Below are 26,201 nucleotides of genomic sequence, written 5' to 3'. Positions count from 1 at the left end.
GATTACATTTTTTGCTAGCTTGAGGCATATGCATGACCGAAAAGTCTCCCTGCAGTTAGGTAACCATCTTTCCGACACGGTTATTTGCATACGATGTCATGAACAACACTGCAGTCATTTTTCAGGATGATAATGCATCTTGCCACAGAGCAAAGAGTGTTAAAGCTTTTCGTCAACCCAATAACAATAACATTATAAAAATAAATAAATACAATAAATTACAGTGGGTGAAATACTCATTTGATCCCCTGTAGACTTTGTACGTTTGTCCACTTACAAAGAAATGAATGGTATATATTTTTTATCACAGCTTTATTTTAAGGATAGGGACAAAATATCAATCAAAAATTCAGAAAAAAAATATATTAAGGTTATAAATTGAGTTGCATTTCAGTGAGTAAAATGAGTATGTGATTCCCTATCAACCAACATTAATTCAAGTGGTACACAGATTAATTTAAGAAGGTGCTCCAAACAGCCACACCTAAAAGTCACCTGTTTACAGAACCTTTATCTTCAATTCAAACCATACCACTATTAGGAAGACCGAAGAGCTGTCAAATGACAAGAATGCAAACCTGCAAGGCTACAAGATCATCAGCAAGAAGCTTGGTTAGAAGGAGACAACTGCAAACGGAAGAAATACTAAATAACCATCAATCACCCTCGGGCTGGAGCTCCATTCAAGGATGATCATGAGAAAAATGAGGGCTCAACTCAGAACTACACAGGAGGAGCTTGTAAATGATCTCAAGGCAGTTAGGACCACAGTCATCAAACAAACCATTGGTACTGTAACACAATACACCACCATGGATTGAATTGGCTAATGGACGGGGCCATGTTTTATAGAATCTTGGATGAGAACCTCCTGAAAACAGGTCGTGGATGGGTTGTCTGTCATGAAAATGACCCAAAACATATGGCCAAGGCAACAAAGGAGTGGCTCAAGAAGAAGCACATTAAGGTCATGCAGTGGCCTAGCCAGTCTGCCAGTCCCCAGACCTTTCAGAAAATGTAGAGGGAGCTGGAACTCTCTTCTAAAAGATTTTTATGAGTTCCCAAGCAACATTCAAGAAACCTTACAGATGTAAAGAATATCTGTAAGTAATAGTAAAAGAGATTTGAGATTTGTGCAAACCTGGGAACCATCCACGAGAAATGTCTTACCTCCGTACTCCCACCAAGGGTTTCTTCACCAAGTCATGTTTTGCTTGTGGATCAAATACTCAAAATTTTACTCATTGAAATATAAATTAATTTAACCATTGAACCATGTGCTTTTTCTGGATTTTTGGGTGATATTCTGTCTCTATCCTTTACAATAAATAAATGATAAAAATATAGACCCTTCATTTCCTTGTAAGTGGGCAAACTTGCATGGGATCAAATCATTATTTTCCCCATTGTAAATGGTGCCATTCTGCATAGCTAATCTGTTATCTGTTATTTATGAAGGTTGGAACCAACAAGATTGATATAGACCTGTTGTCGAATTATTATAGTTCCACGTCTCAAAGAATGAATCTCTTATAAAAGCCTGAAAGAGAGCAAATAAGGACTAAATGATATTTTGTTGATGATGCTTTCATAATTATTTTCTTAACACTGAGTGAAACAATATATATATATATATATATATTTTTTTTTTTTTCTACTTCATGTGGCCTGAATGCATAGAGTTTGCATGTTCTGCCCGTGCTTGGTGGGTTTCCTCCAGCTACTCTGGTTTCCTCCCACAGTCCAAAGATACGCAGGTTAGGCTAATTGGCATTCCCAAATTGACCATAGTGTGTGCCCTGCAATGGATAGGCACCCTGTCCAGAGTGTACCCTGCCTCGTGCCCTAAGCCTCCTGTGATAGGCTCCGGGTCCCCGCGACCCTGAATAGAGGATAAAGCGGCATAAAAGATAAGTGAGTGAGTGAGTGGCTGAATGTTCCTGAATGTTCAGCTATAAAACAAAATATGTTTGCAGGCTAATTTTTGTAGAAATCCTGGTGTTATGATTTTATAATTTTTTGCCAGGGGTTGAATATATACATGAAGTTACAAAACATATCCTGGATGCTCTGTTGATCTGCTTTGCTGCATATCTGCTGTTACTACTGTACTTGCACTGTAACTTATGTTTTCAACAGGTGTTAAAGATATTACATTATTTTTTACTAATATTTATGATTTTTCGGAGTACATTTATTTTATTACTTTTAATTATTTCTGCAAACACTATTCTTTTGCTGCTGCTACTATAATATGTGAGCCATATGACACTAAGACAGTAACCTGAGGTGAGGCTTGAACAGCAATCCCTGGAGCTAGAGGATGCAATGCTAACAGCAGTGTCACTATGTCACCCTAGATGCTAGCTGTCATTTATAAAATATGAGCAGGAAAAGCATGGTCAGAATTAAATTGTAATCAAACATACCATACAATGTATTCCGCAAAACGTGCAAAATATAAAGGTTAAAGAACACAGACAGTTGTCAAAAACAGAGCTTGTACATGGTTTCAGAAAAACAAAACAAAAATCAGCAAATGAATAATTTAAAAGATACATCTCAGAATATGTCTTCAATAAGTAAAAAAAAAATTTAGGAGATATATATGAGGATGTGGCTACAGATGAAGTGTGTGATCTGTTTGAATGTTGCAAATGATGACAGGAGTGCCGTCTTTAATGTGGCTGATTATGATCAGGCCCGCTGTGGTGGTACAGTCCAGCTCACTGGATTAGTTAATCACTTGAGTTATTAGAGACTCCAGCTCCCCACATTCTCTGATTACATCTCACAGTGGGTAATGAATACAAGTGCTGTCTTTGGCAGTCCTCACTCATATTAGCTTACCTTAGTGTGACCTGCCAGATGGATGATATAGGAATAGAGAGCTTGATGGTGAGAGCACACGGTGTACCATTATGTCTGACTGAATGCTAAACAAGTTTCTGTAAACTGGGTTTTTAATACCTTGTGCTTGTGGATATACGCATGTTATTACATGCCTGTGCAAAATGTCCATGCATACTACCGCAACAGATAATTACTGAATTATTCTTTTCTGATTCATGAACCTGTGGAAGAAAATATAATTATACCTACTGAACAGTAAGTGAAGTATGTGAAGAAACCATAATCTGCCAAATTATATCATCAATCTTTATTTGGTTCATCTCCAAACTCTATTTTTTTCATCTTCAGGAAATGCATTGTGCTTGCGTAATTAAAGCAGTGTTGGCAGGTTGATGATGTAGACAGCAATAATGCCATTGACTTTAGGATTTGTCAGTGCTTTGCTAAAGCAAGTCTTCCTTACTCATATTGAGTGTATTGCATGCAAGATGGCCCTTTTTGTTATCAGGTGAAAAACAATGGCACTCGTGTTAGAATGCAGTGCATAGGGACTAAATGGGTAAAACCTGGAGTGGGCAACTAATTAAAAAAAAGTAACTGAATTTACTGCAGTTGGTCAATGCTAATTAAATACTATGGTGGTTTATGTTTTTGCATTCATACCATAATGTCTGTGGTTGTCGTAATCAATAAGCAATAAATTTATTTTGGCCACATAGAACAAAATATGCTCTAAGATGTGTGTTTTCATTAAAAGATTAAAAGATAAGCAAACCTTTTAAATTCTATTGCACACCAAATTAATAAAAGATTTATAAAAAGTGCATGACTGTACATAGAATGTTAGTGTTTGAAAATCTCAGCAAAAAATGTAATCATTTAGAATTAAGACAAACTTTTGTTCAGTACATCTTGGTTGTTACGGAAGGTCAAACAGCCATGTTTAAATTCATACAGTGAAAATACTGTATTAAATCATGTTCAGCTTAAAAATAAAAGTAATGAATAAAAAAGCATAAATGCAAAAATAAAACCTTGTGAATACATTATCCAAATTTTAACTGTTAACAAGAAAACCATATTGTAAATGAAAACCAGCGTTAAAAACATAAAAAATACACCTTGAAACCAAACAGCTGATCTGTTTTACGCTTCTGATTGCTATTTTAGGTCTACTTTTTTCTTGGTTCAGTGTTTGTGTTTATAAAACATAGCCTGTCTTACATGGTTGTCTCATAATTGCAAACCTAAATTGTAAACACAAACTAAGGGGTGAACAAAATTTAGGATAAGTAAACATAAAATCAGAAATTGAAAGCAACGAAAGTTTGGTTAAAAGTTGTAAGTTTTTTATTTCTAATTAATGAAATTGATTTAATTTACAAAATGGTTTTCATGTTTATGATTTTAGGCTTATAGTTAGATAATGCATTTACAGATTATATTGTTGCATATACTGTTTGATTTTCTTTATGTTTAAGATTAGCTGAACCCAATTTGATGCCATATAAAACATTTAACAAAATGTATTGTAATTGTAATTGTGTATTTTACTTTGGAACATCCATCCATCCAAAATCTTGTATTGATGGTGGGAGAGTGTGTGAAAGCCATCTCCATCAGCACATCCCACATTCTGGAGCTTATCTTTGGACTATGTGGTGGCCAATTGAGATCATGTCTCATGCTCCTGCCAGTCCTGACAATCCACTTGTTCACAATTTGAGCCTGATGAATCCTGGCATTGTCATCTTGGAATATGTGACCCTGTCTATGAAAACCCAGCGAACCCAACTTTTTTCGTTTTTGTGAATCAGTATTGTATGCATAAAATCATTCTGCACACTGTACGATTCACAAAAAAATTACTTGAAAAAACTATCTATATAGATATACAGTACAGGCAGTCAGACATATAGACAGCTAAATAGATTCAAAGTCAATGGATGACAGTGAATCCCGTACTCTTCTCCATGCTCATTTAAAGAGGTTGGTCTCAAGTTTTTGTATAAAGATATCCTGTGATTCAGCTGTTCTGCTAGCCAGGGAAAGTTCATTCCACCACCTGGGTGCAAAGACTCCTTGATGCATGGCTTTCTTGTCCTGAGCGATGGTTGGTCACGTTAAGTTGTGCTAGAGGCTTGCAGGCAGGATAGTCCAGAGCAGGGTGTGATAAGTGCCTTAAGCTGGGGGGCTGGCTATTTATTTGTAAGCAAAATGTATTTTACAGCTGATGCAGGGGTCTACAGTAATCCAGTGTGGAGAACACAGCAATGGTGTGGTATGGGAGAACTTGATGATTACATTGAAACAGGTGACAGTAATTATACAGTAAGTAAAAATACACTGCAGGGTACAGAGGAAACTAGCCATATAAAGAAGCCAGAAAGAAAGATCGGGACAGATAATGAACTGAGAAAGATGGGAGCAGGACAGCTGGACAATTTGTCAGATTTAAAAGACAGATATATTTCCCAATCCCTGCGTGTGTCACTTTGGTGTGCAAACATGATTAAAAGTTAAAAAGCTAGCGAAAGAGACTTTTACCATGTTTTAGCTTTTTCCAACTGATTTAGCTGTCTGTGGAAAATCTAAATTATTTATAGATTAAAGACCAAGAAAAGCAGTGGTGGTGCTGAAGTTGAAGTTGTGCCAATTTGCACAAAAGCTCAAACATATCTAGGTAAGATTTTAAACTACCTTTAGCAGCTTACAGTTGCCTTAAGCACTGTCAGCAGTTTGGGATGTGTGATTGTGAATACAAGTAGCAAATCAAGCTGATTCACTCATGTGAATTTTATTTTCACATCATTTACATTTCGCAGGTTCCATTCACAGAGAGAGCCCAAAAACTCAAGCAGACTGTACAGATCTGAAGAAATGAATGCAATAATCTCATTTGTCACTGTGCACTGCCAGAATATGATATGCCATCATACATCAGATGCTGGGAAATTTAACTTTGGATTTGAAATGACTTCAAGATTTAGACTTTCCCAAAAGGATCCATCTCTGGCTTGCCCCTGAAATCACTTGTAATGTATAAGTGAAACCTATTTGCTATTACTGCTATATTTTACCTGAAAGTTTGTCTCAAGGATGACCCCTTAGTATTCTTATGGTCCTTTTCAAAAGAACATGCCATTTTTGATCCCACCCATTTCTTTCAAGTGATCAAAAATATTGTGACAATTCAGCTATTAACGATTATTAGCATCATAACCGTGTTTTCTCAGAGTACAGACTAACATAAAAACACTGTACAAAAACAATGCATTGAAAATACACTGACAACCCAACAAGGACATTCATAAAAAAAAGTGGTAATATACTGGCCAGGGCAATCACCAGATCCTAACCTAATTAAACAAGTATTTCACCTCCTGAAGAGGAGACATTATGGAAAACCCTAAAAAAAGAAAAACAAAAAGTGAAAGAACAGCATCAAAAAGAAGAATGCAACACTTGCCAGAATCTTTCTGTCTTTCCAACAATAAATATTTAACCAAATATTAAGTGCTTTTTAAAATTATTATCATGTATGTTCAATCTACTTTCTTGTTCTCTGTTCATATACTTTTCTTTAAAAAGTGGGAGGTGTGCCACAACACATGCCATGTTCTAATATGTTTAACACATCCAGTTGTAAAGATCAGGTAATGAAAAGTGAAATTTGACATCTGTCTTTCTATCATTTTCAGATTGACAGTAGACAACTGTGAGTGATGATGAGGAGGGCCTTTTGGCTGGTAAGGTGCTTTGGGATTGGGATTGTCCTCCTTATGCTCCTTACTTACATCAGGGCTCAAGGAACAGAAGGTAAAACAAAGAATGTCTGAGCTTGTCCTAGATCTTGAATCTTAGAGTGTGTAAGGATCCCTACTATGAGGGTGAGTCAAAAATTATGCACACTCTGTCTGTAAAATTTGTTTAAGTTAACTTTAGGAAAAGACAAATTTATCATGTTTCATCTTGGTTTTCAATACACTTTACATCTGTCAACATGCCTTGGCAATTAAAAAAAAAAGTGTTTTAGGCTGGAATGCGAGCCATGAACACAGAGCTGTCTCCACTTTTTCAAGAGAAGTGGATATTCGTCCTTGTAGGGCTACTTTCAGGGGAACCTTCAGGTTACGTTCCGATGTAAAGATGTTTTAACACCACAAAAATAAGTTTTTGCAGAGTGTCGCAAGACATGGAGTGTGGGCGAACATGCATTGTCATGCAAGATCACAATGCCCATGGATAGCAGGTCTAGGAGTTTAATTTGAAGATTAGGCTTCAGCTCTTCAATAAACATCTCACTGTAATGAGCACTGTAACAACCTGTTTCCTAATATTGGTTCAATACAGGCCCTTGAAGATCCCAGAAAACTGTAAGCATTAATTTGATTTGGTGATGGTAGACTTTTAAAATGCTTTTTGGGTGGTTATTGAGGGTGTTTCCATTCCATACTTGTTTAATCTTTGGCTAAAAGTGAAGGATCTATGTCTCATCACAGGTAAAGATTTTCTTAAAGAAACCTTTACCTTCCTTCGGTCCAAATTTAGTTAGTAGATATCCAAATGCTTATGTTTTTGCTCCTGTGATTTTTTTCGGCACCAGATACACTCTCAGCCCACAAAGAAAAACACAAACAAAACAACATTCACTGTATGCTTTCATGCAAATCACAAGTGGGGGATCTGTTTTTACTTCCAATGCAGTTACAAATAAACTGATGTAAAATGTTCACACCTGACTGGGGAAACAGTAGCCTTAAAAGAAAAGCGCTGATAAGCCAAGTGTGGCCAACAGAAGTTTTAATATAACTGGACTGTGGATAATTTTGACTCACCCTTCTATAGATTTGAAAACAATGATGCAGACAGTGTAATTGCCATAATTGCTTATAATGGATTTTTAATGGTATATTGCATAATACATCTCTTTTTCACAGCTTGTGAGATGGCGGAAAGATTTAATTAAGCCTGTCTTATTTCTTGGTGTTTCTATATTATTTCATCTTTTCATTTAAAGACTGATGAAAGCATTTAAAAACTGACCAAGAATAAGTAATTTAGGTTCACCAAAACATCTTGTTAGGTTTCACCCTCTCTTTATTTAGACTAGTGTCACAACTGCTCAGTAGTCTTCACTGTTCTTAGCACAAACCTATTAGAAACTAATGATTTATGAATTGCTGTTCCAGTCTGCCAAGGACAAAAATCACAACTGCAATAAATGTTTAAAAGTGTTTCTGTGCTGATAGGAGTATATGAGCTGTAAATACAGCCAGACAATTCTGGTCGGTGGGTTTGTATATAAGACATACGATTCTATGGCTGACATTTTATCTCAGCTCTCCTTGTTTGTTCATGCAATGATTATTGTTATTGATTTTAGATAATTTGAAACTAGCAGTTATTGTGCAGTCTGTGGGCGAGGGTGATTTGACTTCTGGTGGTTTGACATTTACTTCTCGTGTTTTATTATTGTCAGTAATGCCCACATTTCCTTTGCTCACTTTATACCAGTGAAACTTTCCCAGAGTACCCATTTTGATCAGAGAAATGAATTGTAAAGTACAGCATTCAGTCTTAACGCCCTACCACCATGTTTCTCTGCCTGCTTGCACAATGTACGGGCCAGCCTAATTCACAGAAAATAATTTTATCAAAATTTTAATTAGATTTATTTTTAGTTCATTTGTTTTATGTTTGTAGGGCAGGAAGGAGAACTATTAAAAGGTTTGCATAATAGACTTCTGGTGCCAAAACATTAAAGCTTCCATATTTTATAGGCCTGTGTCCAAGTGTGTCCAAGTGTGTAATGCTTCGGGCGGGAACAAAACTCACATAACATATCACAAAATCCCTCTGTTACACTCTTACCTTAAAACACAGGTTTTAAGGTTTTATGTAAATTAGTTACTGCAGAGCCACACCCCGCTACTGCTGAGCCATGCCCTGTCACACTCCTTCGCCAAAGCGGATTTGATGCCTGTGACCTTTCCCCTGGTGCTGCTGTTTTATCCTGGTAATACAAGAAGGTCTTCACTGAGCACACAAAAAACAAACAAGAGAAGCACTAAAATACCTACATTCACTAGAAAAGCTTGTGCCTCATACTGTACGTTCTTGTCAGACTCAGACCTGGAACATGATGAGAGATTAAAGATTTCCTACAGTAATAGCGACATCAAGCATGGAACATAAATGCAAAACTTACAATAAATAAATTAAGTTGATTTTTCATCACAACAAACATCCAACCTTCTGTATCTTTAAATGAACAGGCCAACTAGAGATTTAGCTCCACATTTGAACAATTATGCCACAAAACATGTTATACTGAAAACAGCCTATCTGTTATCTTATATATGCAAAAGAAGATAGATTTGCTTTTTGAGGTTAGCAGAAATTGCTACTCCTGCGGGAAGCTGAGCCCAAGTCTACTCCTGGATGAAGCAGTTTCCTTTCCAGGAATATTATAAACATCATGAATAACAGGCACATCTAAAGAGTGGACTTCAGAGAAAGTGTATGCACATTTAAAGAAAAAAAGTTAGAGGATCTTAGTCTTTTAAGTACCAAAGTACGTTCATCTCTAGGAGACAGAGCGTGTCCCCTTCCTGATGTCTGTGTGGTCCTGTGGTCCCATTATGTTTATACTTTTTTAGTATTGTTTTTTTATTTTTTATTTTTTTTTAACAAAAAAACGTATTTTCATGCATTTGGCTCTGCATGAACCAGACTTGTTAAAGTCCACATTTTTTTGAGGTCTTGCCTGATTTCCTTAGATTTTTCCATGATGTCAAACAATTAGGCACTAATTGTGAATGCAGGCCTTATAATAAAACCACAGGTACACCTCACACTGACTCAAATTATGTGAGTTACCCAACCAGAAGCTCCTAAAGCTATGACACAGCACAGCCAGATGAGTGTATAGGGGGCCAAGGGTAGCTCAGTGGTTAAGGTATTGGATTACGGTTCGGAAGATCCCAGGTTCAAACCCCACAACCACCAAGTTGCCACTGTTGGGCCCTTGAGCAAGGCCCATAACCCTCAACTGCTCAGATGTGTAATGAGAAAAAATGTAAGTCGCTCTGGATAAGAGCTTCTGCCAAATGCCTAAATGTGTATGTAAACTTTTGACCCACTGGAATGGTGATATAATTAATTATACTGTATATTATATAAATATTATAATAAAAATAAAGCTATAGTTTGCTATCATGAAATCTGTGGAGTGGTTAAAAAAAATCAGTTTAAAGCACTTCAACAGTAATAGGTAAACTTTGACTTCCACTGTACAGTACAGTATATACACCGTGATGAACCCATGTGACTATAGAAAATGATCAGAAAGTGAATTTTACATAATAGGTCTCATGTACAGTAAGTCTTTAACTATAATGTAACCATAATGACATACTGTAACAGCATAATTTAATGTAAACTTGAAAAATAGATTGCATGTCAAACCGTTAACAGCAAGAGTATAAAAATTACATAATCAATTATTTAAGATCTTACTTCCTTTAAGAAAAAAAATGCAATCAGGATAATCTAGACTTATCTACTGCAACAGCAGCAATAATAATAATAATAATAATAATAATAATTGTATAATAAAAATAATTATTATTATGAATCAAATCAAATCAAAGGATTCTAATACACTGCTTTGGATGAATAGATCGATTAAAATGCTGTCGGTGGGAGGTAAAAACGAATATTAAAATGTCACACCATGCCTGGCTTTTGACCATATTAATGCTGATTGATACTAAATATGCAGATGTAATGAAAGCAAATGTGTTTGCCGAACATGCTTACTGAATACAAAGCTCTCAATTAATCATATGTAAACATGATAAATGAGGGAGCTAAAAATAAGAATATGAAAACCTAACAATGCTCACATTTTCCATTCTAATTTTAAAAGTGTCCCCCAAAATGATGTCTCAGTAATTACCTCTGTGTAAAGAAAAAGGTCGGTCAGATCTCATAGATTAAACACACGCTCTAGTGCATCATCCACATTTTCTGCCCCCATGAGCATGCAGACACAAAGGGCAGCTTGACCAACCAATGTCAATGTTTTGTAGCAATAGCATGCTCTGGAGTAAATATGAGAGCATCTTCATTGGAAAAATGAGGAACAAAATTGAAATTGTAGAAACTGTGTTATCAGCCGCAGCAGCCAAAATTCACTTGGAAATGTTGGGAACAGAAAAACAAACAAGAACAAACACAATCCATAATGAATATCTGGACAAAATGCAGTGGCACAAAAATTCACTAATTATGGTGCCTAAAGAGATGTGTCAATGTACACTTCCTTGTCTGCCTTGTTGGAAAATCCATCTTGTATTTAACAGCAGTAGAAAATAGTGCAGACGTTTGTTAGCTTTGCACAGACCAGAGCTCAGTCAATGGAGGAAAGTCAACCAAGGACAGTGACAGTGCAGCAATATTATAGTTCACGTCATGCTTATAAATACAAGAACAGAAGCTCAGTTAGTATTCCTGTTAAGGAGTAAATTCTTTCAACTTTTTTTAAAAAGGAACAGGGTCTTTCAGATCTGAAAAATACTTATACAGTACCTCAGGGGGACAAGTTTGTCAAAAAATGTCAGAAGAGAGGCGATGAAATCACTAGGAATTACTTACTTGGTGATTTCGAATGCCTGGAGTAAGTTCTCACTCGGCCACATTAGATCAGATCAGATGATCCAAAGGCTTTGCATGAATTTGCCTTGTATCACAGAGGATTTTGAATGAACTGGAGTATGCAGAAGAGTGAGAAATGTGAGCTAACATGAAAAGTGTTACCTTCAAACTCTTACAAACACTTCTAAAATAACCCTGGAACCAGTCTTAGTAACATTCAGGATTTAAGATCACATAACGACAAAACCATACCAGAGAATGCAGTTTTCACAGTTTTTAGGTCTCCTCACAATTCAAGAAGCAGTTACACAAGAAGACGATAATTTCTAAGACAGAATGGAATCTGGATGCGTAACAAAAACCAGTCATGTGAACAAAGAGCATAAGGCATCATACCTGCAGTGCATGCAGTAAACCCCATCCCAGAGTTTTACACATCACTGCAAACATCAGAGCGTTCTGTGAGCAGCACACAGATGGTCCTCAATGATGCTGACCATTCTGGGACTAGTAACACTCAATCAATTAAGCCAGTAAAGGCAAAATTTTCTAAGAAAAAGTAAAGCCATAAACATCTAACCTTTATTAATCCAGTTCTGCAACTTTATTTTGACAAGGTTAAAATTGTATGGAATATAACAAAAAAATCTTGCATGGAATCATGAATAGAAAATGAATAGAATAGCTGTCTTTGTGTTACTGTGAATATAACCTCTGTCCTAAAGGTGAAAACCTCTTTGATATAACATAGTGTGCATGCAGAATGAAGAGGAATCAATATTCATGGACATTGTTGTCTAAACTTACCCTTGAAAAGGGATGACCCAATTATGACCAGTGAGAGACAGGTAAAAGAACAATGTAAATGATCTAAATGAACAATTTAGGACTAAATACCTGTTACAAAATTTGAAACAGAAAAATTTAATACTATGCACTATTTCTGTAAATTTATGCAATTCTGTAAATTTTCTGTACATTGAACACTGGACAACAAATTGTAAAACTTTCTTTGCTTCGGAGATATATGGTGCTAATTGTTATGTTATTGTTGAGTATTAATTTTAAATAATTAAAAATAATAGAAGAATTGCATGGATGATGGCGGTCTCTGATGTTTTCTGTAGATTATTAACTGCAAATCTACTGTGGGTATTTCACTGTTGAGCCAAAGGCATTGTGTAACATATTCTAGGGAGAACAGAAAGAGAGGAAGTTGCATGAATATCCATCTAAATTTGCGCTACAGGAAATATTGCCATGTAAGGAATGAAAAGCTCCTAAGGGATGGTGGAGAGAGAGAGAGAGCGAGAAAGAGAGAGAGCAAAATGGGAAATAGTTATTCACTCACTCTTCGTCTATACCACTTTACAGTATCTTATGTACCGGGTTGCGGGGAGCCTAAAGCCTATCCCAGGAGACTTAGAGCACGAGGCAGGGTGCATCCTGGACCGGGTGCCAATCCATCACAGGGCACACACACACACACACACACACACACACACACACACACACACACACACACACACACACACACACACACACACTCATTTACACACTATGGGAGACTGAATTTTCGGCTTTGGTATCCATTTTTTATTAATTAAATTGTTCAGCCTTTTAGTAGTACAAATAGTGAAATTTAATAATAGTGGATGAATAATTCTTGGTGCTCTAAGAGTCAGAAAGCCCTAGAAGTTTTTTTTTTTTTTATTTTGTCCTTGAAATACCTAATCACTGCAATGATTTTTTTTAACATTGATTGAATCAGTTAGGAAAGTCTGCCTGGACCTAGAAGAAAGTTTGCTTCAAAAATATTGTTTTTCATATCAGTCCTTGTGTATTGTAAACATACAGTAAATATAAAAAATATACAGTCGTCGCCAAAAGTTATGAGAATGACACAAATATTAGTTTTCACAAAGTCTGCTGCTAAACTGCTTTTAGATCTTTGTTTCAGTTGTTTCTGTGATGTACTAAAGTATAATTACAAGCACTTCATATGTTTCAAAGGCTTTTATCAACAATTACATGACATTTATGCAAAGAGTCAGTATTTGCAGTGTTGGCCCTTCTATTTCAGGACCTCTGCAATTCGACTGAGCATGCTCTCAATCAACTTCTGGGCCAAATCCTGACTGATAGCAACCCATTCTTTTACAATCACTTCTTGGACTTTGTCAGAATTAGTGGGTTTTTGTTTGTCCACCCGCCTCTTGAGGATTGACCACAAGTTCTCAATGGGATTAAGATCTGGGAAGTTTCCAGGCCATGGACCCAAAATTTCAACGTTTTGGTCCTCAAGCCACTTAGTTATCACTTTGCCTTATGGTACGGTGCTTCATCGTGCTGGAAAATGCATTGTTCTTCACCAGACTGTTGTTGGATTGTTGGAACAAGTTGCTGTTGGAAGGTGTTTTGGTACCATTCTTTATTCATGGCTGTGTTTTTTGGCCGAATTTGTGAGTGATCCCACTCCCTTGGATGAGAAGCAACCCCACACATGAATGGTCTCAGGATGCTTTACTGTTGGCATTACACAGGACTGATGGTAGCGCTCACCTTTTCTTCTCCGGACAAGACTTTTTCCAGATGCCCCAAACAATCGGAAAGAGGCTTCATCGAAGGATATGACTTTGTCCCAGTCCTCAGCAGTCCATTCACCATACTTTCTGCAGAACATCAATCTGTCCCTAATGTTTTTTTTGGAAAGAAGTGGCTTCTTTGCTGCCCTTCTTGACATCAGGCCAGCTTCCAAAAGTCTTCGCCTCACTGTGCGTGCAGATGCGCTCACACCGGCCTGCTGCTATTCCTGAGCAAGGTTTGCACTAGTGGCACTCCGATCCCGCAGCTGAATCCTCTTTAGGAAATGATCCTGGCGCTTCCTGAACTTTCTTGGACGCCCTAAAGCCTTCTTAACATGAATTAAACCTCTTTCCTTGAAGTTCTTGATGATCCGATAAATGATTGATTTAGGTGCAATCTTAGTAGCCACAATATTCTTGCCTGTGAACCCATTTTTATGCAATGCAATGTTGGCTGAACACGTTTCTTTGCAGGTCACCATGATTAACAATGGAAAAACAATGATTTCAAGCATCACCCTCCTTTTAACATGTCAAGTCTGCCATTCTAACCCAATCATCCTGACATAATGATCTCTAGCCTTGTGCTCGTCAACATTTTCACCTGAGTTAACAAGACGATTACTGAAATGATCTCAGCAGGTCTTTTAATGACAGCAATGAAATGCAGTGGAAAGGTTTTTTTTGGGATTAAGTTAATTTTCATGGCAAAGAAGGACTATGCAATTCATCTGATCACTCTTCATAACATTCTTGAGTATATGCGAATTGCTATTATAAAAAAAAAAACTTAAGCAGCACCTTTTTCAAATTCCAATATTTATGTAATTCTCAAAACTTTTGGCCACAACTGTACATACACCTGTTAAAATGACAGTTTTTTGTAATGTAGTAAAATCTAACCTAACCAAGGTCAGAGTGGGGCCTTCATGGGTCATGTTTGTTTGTCCAGATTTGGTGGCATGGGTGCTCAATTGGATTGGGATCTAGGGAATTTGGAGGTCAGGTCAGCAGGCTAGGGCTCTTTGCCTGCTGGGCCTCAAGTGTGGCAGGATATGGCACCTGGGTGTTCTGATGCCTTTCTATCATGTCCAGCAAGGAAAACATCACAACGCATACACTAGCACACATTTACATTTAGGCATTTGGCAGAGGCCCTTATCCAGAGCGATTTACATTTTTATCTCATTAAACATTTGAGCAGTTGAGGGTTAAGGGCCTTGCTCAAGGGCCCAACAGGGCAACTTTGTGGTCGTGGGATTTGAACCTGGGACACTCCGAACCATAGTCTAACACAATACTGGGCTTAATGATTTGCACAAGAAAGACCCCAAAATATGTCAATAGATCAACATATGACTCTGTTGCATTCCTCAATCCCATTAGTTTTCTAGCCAGATAATGTTTTCTACAGTAGTTCTGTAGAAAAAACATAGTTAGAATGAGGAAATAACTTCGGCTACATCTTCCCAAAAAATGTGCAGCTAAACTTGGAAAACTTTAAAGAAAGACCTCAAAGTGTAATGGTGTGTAAAAGCCATCTGAACTGGGAATACCCACACTTGGCACAATTTGAGATTGACATCGCAACTGACAGATTGACATCAGAAGTGACATTTCTACATATGAAACTGACTGCTGTTGTGGTTGCTATTAGAGTTGAAAAAATGTTAAGAAAGGATTTGGAGACAAAGTGTTCAACGTTCTGGTCTGACAGCTATTCTGTACTTTGCAGATGGGCCGAATAGACGTTGCAGTTTTCTGCTCAGCAAAATCACTGTTATAAGAGAAAATACCATCACACTGTTTCATGCTATCATGACATCACGAGGGACTAGTGTTGAGTGCAAATAAAAGTACTGAAATGCAAATAATGTTTCTGTGGAAAGCAGAAAATCAATGGATTCAGGAACCTAATAAATCTCTCTTGCTTTCCTTAGATCTAAGTCACACAATTAACAAAAAATAAAAGGTTTTAACCTCATTCTTAGATATACACAGCACAAATTGCAAAGCTTGAAAAAGCAACTGAAGATCACCACATAGTGTCACACTTGTCTTAAACTATTGAGATCATCAAAAGAACTCTTATATACACAAAGATAACCCAAGTAAATACAAAATAAGGTTCTTAATTGATGATTTTATTTATTACTGGAAAAAACTATCCAAACCTACCTGGTCCTATGTTAAAAATTAATTGCCTTACCAAAATTACTCCAAGAGCACAACAACAATGTACAATATTTCACACTTGCCCAAAAACATCTTGACTATCACTGTGTTCTGTGGACTTATTTTGAAAGGTGTCGTCCCGTTACATCTGGCGTAAAACTAACATTTCATATTATAAAAAAAAAAAAACATGTTTGACTAACGGTCAAACATGTTGGGGGTAGTGTGATTGCCTGGGACTGACTTGCAGCTTCAAGACCTGGACGACTTGCCATAAATGATAGAACCACGAATTCTGCCATCAACAACAAGAATATCCGGCCAACGGTTTATGACGTCAAGTTTAAGCACTCTTGGCTTATGCATCCTTAAACAGGCCTGTCATGCTCAAACCCTCCATTGTGGCTGAATAAAAACAATGGGGGCCAAAGTGGGCCAAAATTCCTCCACAGGAACGTTATAGACTCATTGCCGGTTATCGCAAATGCTTGATTGCAGTTGTTGCTGCCAACTGCTTTCTTAGGTTTCGGGGCCAATAATTTTTTTTACAAATGGCAAAGCAGGTTTAGACAGCTTTTTTCCATTAATAAATTAAATTATCATTTATAAACTGCATTTTGTGTTTACTCAAGTTATCTTAGTGTAATATTAACATTCGTTTGAGCTTCACAATCATTTCAGAGTGACATATACATATACTATCATTATCTAATGAATAAAAAGCTTCAAAAATGTATGTTTCCAAAAATCTCTTTTTCGTTGGGAATAGGCTTATCATACAAAATAAATCAAAACACATCAAAGTTTTATGTAAACTAGTCAGAATAGATTTTCGTATTTTTATTGACTGTATGTGGCTTATACAAGGTTGTTTTCTTGTGATGGATTTCATTGTCTGAGTCTTTTGGTTTTATAAAAACAAAAACTAAAAATGATCTAAAAACTGTTTATATTTTTCTGGCTGTATATGGTGAACAGAGCATATTATACATACATACATCATACATACATACATACATACATATATAAGCTTTCAGTTGCTTTAAAAGCTGAAAATGATGTGGTTATACAGAAAAAATGTGTATTCCCCATATGGAATACAGAAAAAAAGTATGAAAAGGGAGATTTTTTTTTATTACACCGTGATAAAAGAACAAGTTGATAACAGCAGCAGAAACCATGTCCTGTCATCATTCAAGTGAAGGCACCGGTCATAAATGCCAATTCTGTAGCTTGAAAGCTATATCCAAATGTGTGGTCTGTAGACATGTTAGAAGATTGTAAGATTGTGCGATTGGGAACTGGCTTGACAAAGCATGTCATGTAGAGCGGTGCACATCAAGTTCACACACTGGACACTGACTGAGTCACTTTCAGTCTGAAACTATGCTAAGACTGAAAAGGCCACGCTTTAGAAAAGAATTCCACAGGGCTTCAATTCCCCAGCAGCTTCACATCATTGTGTGAAGTGTGGAAAGGCTAAATTCATATGGCAAAACCGTTCCTTTATTTACTTCCACATCAGCAAATTCATCTTGATGAAATTTTTTAAACTGTTCCTTGTTAGGTGGAGGCAATTCTCAATATCCAGGGGCTTTGCACTGTGTCTGTTGACAAGCATGTTCTAGAGGGATTAACTAACCTTCACATGCTTCTTCTGAAATCCCATCATACAGTTTTCATAGTCACATATTTCAATTGTTGCCTCTTCACAATTATTACAGTAATCCGCCATTACACTGTACTGATTTATTTGTATTTTGCTTCCAAAAAGCTAGACTTTTGCATTCTTGCATTTTAATGTAGTCTTGAGGACTAGTCTCCTGAAGGAGTTTTTTTGGCTCTCCTTTTTGGTAAATTCAAGCAGGAAAACACATTCAACTTGAGGTATTAACCAGTCGGAAACAGGTGCAGATGATACAAGATGATCAGGCGAGTGATTAGTGTACTGGTAAAATGCTGAGCAGTTGAAACAGGCGAGAGGGAAAATGAGGTTGCTGCTGAGGTTGTTACATAAACAACCAATTTTTCAAAAGCTCCCTTAGGCACTTTTCAGCCTGCCAAAAAAAAAACCATTTGATTCCATTTCTTTAATGCAATATATATGAATTAATTTAATTAAATATGAAGAAATGAGGGCAACATAGTGGCATGGGGCATTCCTTTTACAAGTGTGTTGTAACATAGCATAGTTTAACATAAAAGAATGTGAACTTGGGGTTGCGTGTGAGCATTGGGGTCTGCAAGTATAACGAAATGTTTTTTTAGCTATAAAACACACATCACTCATTTCAAAGCTTTTCAGGCTTTGAGTCAGGCAACTAGGACAATTTTTATTTAATATTTATTGAGCTTGACTGCATGAATATATTTTAAAACCAGAACAAGAGTCGTGAACCCAGCTGTAAGTGAATTAAACCTACCTTATTCAGAAACCTCACTGCAAGCTTACCAACTATGCCAGATTTCTATACACCTTGCGTGTGTACAAAGTACAGGTACTGTACACCTACAAGTATTTAGCACATATAGAGTAAAATGTGAGCAGCAACCTGAGCCTTGTTCTTAAGTGGTGTTTTCTGTGCTCCTTACTAGATAATACAGTGTTCTTTAAATAAAATGCAAATCTTAGCTAATTACAGTACAGCGCAGTTCCTTAAGTGATTAGAGATGAAAAGTAGCAGAAATTATGTAGCTTTACATTATGCATTTTGCATAATAGCACACCAGAAAGAGCTCTAACGCGCATTAACACAAAAAGTGGTAAACTGGTAAATAGTAGATGTAGATTTTTTTTAAATAAATGCATACTCCATATGAGAAATCTAAACAAATAAAATCATATATTTTTTCCCTAGAAATAACATATAGACAAAAGCTTTTTTTTTTCACAGTGATTGCTGATTAGGTTGTAGAATAGTTATTAAGATTTTACAAGCATTATCATGTAGGCACTTAACAGTATAGTCCAGTTAATAACTCTTATCAAATATCAAGTGGGCAATTAGTTTATACCTAATTAACACCTAATGTCTACCAATCTCAAACAAAATCTCTTCAGCAGAACTCAAAATTTGCCTTAACAAATTTGTGCTTGCAGAATTTGTGTGTGTGTGTGTGTGTGTGTGTGTGTGTGTGTGTGTGTGTGTGTGTGTGTGTGGGCAGGTTGTGTGTAATGTGTTTGTAGGGTGGGTCATTGGTGACCTACAGTGAGAATAGGATGGGCTTTGTCCTCTCTGTCCACTTGTTACCATGGTGATGAGACAGATTAGGCCTGTCTACAATTATTTTTATTCCATATACGTATATCAAGCAGGTCTTTCTCCCTCCCTCTCTTTCACTCATTTAAATCAGTTTAATTCATTGTGTTTTACTGGTGATTAATACAGGTTGTCGTCAAGTGTAGAATTGAGGATAGACATTGTAAAATCCTGTCTAAAGTACACCTTCAGTTTAAGTGTAGCACAGCCTTAATGGTGTTGTTGCTCAGTGTGCACATTCTATGCTTTGTTGGGACCAAGGATATGAAAGACAGAGCAGACATCTAATGAGAGTATACTGTAATTGTAAATGCCAAGGCAAGTTCAATGCATTCATGCTTTATGTATTTTCAATTGGTTCAAACAGGGACAAGTTCACAGGAAGTGCAAATTTTTCAAATTGTTATTATATATATTTTTTCTTTATCAATAACTGATTAAGTACACATAAAGGTTAGTTTAGGCATACGAATCAGTAGACAGAAGGATGCGGTTTGTTGGCAGCAGCGGTAACCCCATCAACACTGTTGACATCTAGTTTTATTAGTTTTATTGAATGATAATTGTAATAACACGTAATTAATTACTCAATATAATCTTTGTTTTAGTATGTTTTATCTAATTACTCACATGCGCACACACACACTTACACACACACTATGAAATTTGATTTAACTCCTCTTAGTATGAGTTTGAAAAACATATATAAAAACATATTTACTATTGAATCCAATGTGGTCATCTGCTACAGCTTGAGCCATTTTGCCCATTTTCTGTCCACAGATTTATAGAAATCTTAAATATACCAAACTCAAAATCAGAGGAGATCTCATTTTTTGCTATTTTGACTGTATATACAGTCATGTATATAAGTGTTTTTGTGTAAAAACAATATAAATCATCTGATCCTAGCAGGTCTTAGTATTAAGCAAATACACCTCTGATGAAAAACATATAACACTTTTTTACTGTGTCATTATTTATTTAACGGAAATGAAGCCGAAAGAAAAACATGTGGGCAATAATAAGTATCCTCAAAATTTAATAGCAGCTCTTCTTCTTCTTCTTTGTCTTTTGGCTGTTCCCTTTCAGGGGTCGCCACAGCGAATCATTTGCCTCCATCTAACCCTATCCTCTGCATCCTCTTCTCTCACACCAACTAACTTCATGTCCTCTCTAAATTTAATAGCAGCAATAACTTAGTAATAGTTTGCTGAATGACTTCACAAAATTGTGGAAAAATTCTGTCCCATTATTCTTTACAACGTTGCTTCAGTTAATTGAGGTTTTTGGGCATTCTCTTAGGCACAGCTCTCTTAAGGTCCCACCACAGCATTCCAGGGGGGTTGAGGTCTGGACTTTGATTAGGCCATATGAAAACTTAGATTCTTTTTCGTTTTAGCCATTCTGATGTATATTTACTGGTGTGCTTCAAATCATTGTCTTGTTGCAAAATGCCCAAAAAACATAACCTCTCCACTGCTGTGTTTGACAGTAGGTATGAGGTGTTTCTGTTGAAATGCTGTTTGGTTTCCCCAAATATGGCATTAAGGCCAAACAAATCCACTTTGGTTTTATCTGTGCATAGGACATTGTTTCATAAGCCTTGTGCTTTGTTCAGTATTGCGAACTTCATATGCTGGGATGTCCACTACTGGGAAGATTAGTAACTGTCTTAAATGCTTTCCATTTGTGAATAATCATTCTCACTGTGGAACATTGAATTCCAAATTGTTTGGAAATGGTTTTATAACCCTTTCCAGATTAATGCGCAGCAATTGCTTATCTAGGACAATTGCTTATGTCTTTCAATATTGGCATTGTGTTAACACACAGCTGAATGCTTCAGACCAGCTAACTGCCAAAACGTCTGCTTTTATAGAGGTCTGCTTACCTGCTGATGATCAATTAATTAATGATTAGCAGGACCAGGCTGCAAATTCCCTTCTTAAAGTGCCACTATTATGCTTTTTTAAATATTTTGTTTCATGCAGTGCGTCATGTAGCTGTATGTGAACATAAACTATCTGCACTATTTGTGAGGCTGACGGTGCACAATAAATGGAGTTTTTGTCTATTAAAAAAAAAAGAATCGGCTCACAGTCGCTCAAACGATTCGTTAGCAAATCTATTTTTACTCTGTTACGGATCCACGTCACTCCGTAACATATTTGCATAATGTCCGCCCACGTTCTACATCGCGAACAACAAGCCCGCCCACGTTCTACGTCACAAACAACTTGCCCGCCATCTTACAATTAACGTTACCACACTATTGTCAATGTGACCAAGCATTCATGCCAGGTTCCCCTTAAAAACGAGAGCACACGAAATCCTTATTTAACTGTTTATTTTCCACCGTTCACCAAGACTGAACTCTAACACTTACCCAGAGGGAAAAAATGCCAAAGAGTAAGGGCACGGAGCATGCACACTTCGCATACACGCGAAGAGTAAGGGAACAGAGCATGCGCACTTCGCAGATCACACATCACACACACACACACACACACACACACAAAATGCATGAGTAGTAATGGTGGACTAGCGCTGGTGTTATTTGTTTGGACGAGAGAAGAAGAGATTGTTGTGGATCATTTTCTTTCGAAGATTTTTTAACCGGATTATCTTTGACTGTACATATTCCCCGTCATCGGCCTCTCAGACTTCATTATCCCTGGTAAGACCGAACTATACTCCTCTAATACACATACAATCAACATGGACTTCGGACATTTTCCACTTACTCGCACACATACACATACCGTTAATTATATATAGTTTGTAAATATTGTTTTGTGCACCTTTTTCACATTTGTGTTTGTCCTTTTTCCTTTTTTTTTTTAGTATGTACACACATACAATAAGCACGGACTTCGGACATTTTTAACTCACTCGCGTTTATGCACACATACAGTTTATTATATATAGTTTGTAAATATTGTTTATATTTTTGTTTGGTTGTTGTGCACCTTTCTCGTTTACTTTATTTAGTATTGTATAATACACGTTTGCTTTATCTACTTGTTTGTGTTTGTCCTTTTTGCTCACCTGCTTTTTAACGCAACACCGACACAAAGATAAAAGACCTCTCGATTTTTGTAGCCACAGTTAATATAAAATTAGCTGGTCGTTACAGGGTAAAACCGACGCCATCTTTTCTATGTATTGACGGGTCTCCAGAGCCGTCGTTCAATTATGGTCATGGGCGTTTTATTTTCTGACACACGCGTAGCGGTAGACCAGTCATAAATCACTGCACCATCTGACCAATCACAGCAGTAAGGGCTCACGGAAAGGAGGGGTTTAGACAGACTGAATCTTCGAACTGCTTCACACGAGTCGTTTACGAATCATTGAGAAATGGGGTAAAATTTAATCTATTTTTGGAGGAAACTAAAGTGTTGTGACCTTGCATAGATGTAAACCTGTTTTAAGAGACTCATTATGCAATATTAGCAACCTTTAAAATGGCATAATTGGGGCACTTTAAATCAGTAAGAAATGCTTAGTAATAACCAGATGATTTTTTATTTTTGTTAAATAAATAATTGCACAGTAAAAAACGTTGTTTATCTGTGTATTATAAGATACTAACAACTACTATACTGTATTTTATGTATTTTATTATGTTTTGATGCAATAAAATGTTTTACTTTAACCTGTAATATTTTCTTTTTTGTAGACAATATGTAATATGTAATATTTGTAGTTTATTGACTATATTTAGGTATTATTGTTTCTTCTTTTTTAATTTTACAGTTGTCTTTTGTTATTTTAACTCCCTGCAAGAATTTTTTGAGTAAAAGAAAAACTGTGACTAAATATGTAGGTAATACATATTATGATAAATATGAAATATGTATTGTAATATAATTGTGCCCATGAGAAATTAGAGAGAATACTTTGAAAGAATATTATTAAAGTATCCCTGTTTGGTGTTGATACCTGTATGTTTATTTTTATAATTCAGTAATTTTCAACCTTATGACATACAGCCCCGCGACCCTGAATACAGGATAAAGCGGTATAAAAGATGAGTTAGTGATTGATGACATACAGCTCAAATGCCCTATAAACTCATGTGGTTCACCAAAAGTTGCTACCGCTAAAAATTATTTCATAGTTGTAACACGGGAATTGATAGTCAGATGAATCACACTGCACAGTTAACAATGCAGCTTCACAGGTCTTGCATTGCTCAGGGAAGGATGTGCAAACACAAGTAGTACAAACAAAATTCTGCAGGCCTCTAAGGGCCAGGAAGTGCCAGATCATACCATCACTCAAACGTTGCCACAACACTACAAATTAAAGGCATAAAATAATTTTAAACGGTGGTCATTAAGAAGCCCGGAAACAATGCTGAAAGTTTCAGCAGGTTACATCAGCTTCTGATGTCTTTAAAATGACGCTTGGTTTACCAAGAGGGTTAAAGCAAGCCTGTTTGATCTGATGCTTTTCTGGATTCTTGGATATGAAATCAGATGTCCCAGAATAATTCTTTATAAAGATGCTGTATATCCGTTGAAAGCCTGTGTTTTACTCATATGGGAGCTCTTTGTTTCTTTTTTGCATTTGTCCTTGCGTCAGATGTTCCCCCTTACATTTTGCACTCAGAGGTCTCCTCTCCTTTGGGTCATTTTTGGAGTTCGTTGACTTTCTGTAAAATTCCACTAATCGCTCTCTTCTAGCTGACCACAGACCATTCTCCACTAGCATGCGCTGCCTTTTTCCCATCGCTGCACCAAAAGAATTGTCTTAAGCTTTAGGGTTAAATTTGGGCCCTCTGTCCCCCTATCCACCCTCATTCTTTAGCTTTTAGCGTTTCAGGATTTGCTCTGGACTTAAAGATAAGTGGCTCAAACCATAAGCAGCTTTGCACTAGGGGTGAGTGTGTGGATATCTGCTGGTATGTGTGTGCAAGCTATGTATGATTTATTTTTATTTTTTTTAGAACTTTGTAACCCGCCTAAATTCAGACATCATGACAACAGTTACACTACTGGCTGACAAATATGTCCCATGCTGTGTGTTTGTGTATATGTGTACATGCCTGGCGTGTTGAAGAAGTCATTGCATCATGTATCATTTTCCCTTTGTTGGGACAGAATCATCTTTCTTGCATCTTATTTATCCATGTCAGAGCTGTGACACTCCGTATGTGTGTGTGTGTAGAAAGAAAAGAAAAAGAGGGAGTATGCCAGTCTTGTGCATCTGCTCATGTACGAAGCTGCTTTTTTGATCCTCAACACCTTTTTAGCTCTGCTTGTGAAAATGTACACGTATGTGAGCAGCTGCTGTATCTGTCTCCTCACAGCTGGAGGTCTGTAATCCATGTACCATTTCCCACTTTTTCTTTGATCCCTCATCTTTCACCGCATCTCCATATGTCACTTATAATTCAGTTATACATCTCGAAATGGCATGCCCAGCTGCAAAGGGTAATTAAGCTAATTTAGATGCACTTGCTTTCTTAACACTACAATAGCAAACATATCTTTTAGATTAGGCATGGTGTTTGATGTGCGTAAAGTATCCTGAAATGGATTTGTCTCTCTTTAAAGCAAGCACAGAGTTGCACTTCTCTCAGCAGATGGAGATGCCTTGTACTAACAGCAGAAATGGGTTTACTCTTGCGGAATGTTTACAGAAGGGCCCTACTTAAGTAAATCTCAAAATAAACCCAGACCGCCCCAAAATTAGTGTAGGTTTAGTCCTTGTTTGATTAGATTATATTGTAAATCCTAAGAAAATAGGACAGGTTTAGCATGTCAATGAGGTGTTATCATTATGCCTTTTACCACAAAAATGTGCAAAGATAATTATAATATTAATTTATAGTGTGTGAAGGGCCCTTTTGTTCTTTTAAGAATTTTGCTTTTTGGAGGTCTTAAGAGGCTCATAAAGTCATGAAAATAAGCATACAGATTGAATCTGCTGCCATTAGGTCGCCTGAGCATGGAACAGGGCCTTCATATGAGATTTTGCTACATAGCTCATACACACTTGCACATACAGTATACATGTGAAACTCGGTAGACATTTACAGTAGATCTCATTAAGGCTAACTGATGCATGTCATTTGCAAGTCAGTTATTTCGGGTTGTTTGCAAAATACACCCAGTGGAATTTGATATACTCCTCCTAGCGGATTTATATAACAAGACATAGAGGATTAGAGGTGAGTTTGAAACCTTATGCCACGTAACCTGTACGTAGTATAACTAAATCAGAGCGCAGATTTTGGTATCTCACTTCAGCAACCGCAGATTTTGGTGTCTCACTTCAGCCACCGCAAATGAAAAATAATTTCCCGACTGATTAAATGCACGTAAACACGAGTCAGAAAGCTCTAATGATACAAATGTTTCTAGTAATTCGTGGGTGCATGTTGTTTTCACATTTTTGACTGAAAATCACATGTCGGGAAAATACACCATCCACATGAATGCAGCGCATGAATGAGTAATTACACTTGCTCTGACAGCAGCAGCTAGCGTTAGCTTGCTAAGCTAAGCCAAGCTTAAAAAAAAATGCCTAAAGCTAAATGTTCTAAAGTGTTGCTGTGTTTCACAATAAAGGATTCCGACACTGTGACATGCAACAATGTCTTATAAAAATTGCATATAAAGTGGGAAACAAGTCCAACCCAATTAAACATTTG

General features: G+C 36.8%; 1 protein-coding gene across 1 annotated transcript in view; it reads left to right on the top strand.

The window, feature by feature from the left end:
- The window catches only part of pcdh15a (protocadherin-related 15a), a 232,779-nt gene that overhangs the window by 23,679 nt on the left and 182,899 nt on the right, over positions 1 to 26,201 (top strand). The window contains exon 2 of the mRNA XM_053502509.1: positions 6,555 to 6,672. Within this exon, the coding sequence (XP_053358484.1) occupies positions 6,579 to 6,672 (94 nt within the window). The 5' untranslated portion in view covers positions 6,555 to 6,578. The remainder of the gene's footprint in view (positions 1 to 6,554; positions 6,673 to 26,201) is intronic.

Source organism: Clarias gariepinus, chromosome 8 (genome assembly GCF_024256425.1).
Source record: "Clarias gariepinus isolate MV-2021 ecotype Netherlands chromosome 8, CGAR_prim_01v2, whole genome shotgun sequence".
Classification (NCBI taxonomy): domain Eukaryota; kingdom Metazoa; phylum Chordata; class Actinopteri; order Siluriformes; family Clariidae; genus Clarias; species Clarias gariepinus.
This window is presented reverse-complemented; position numbering and strand designations above follow the sequence as displayed.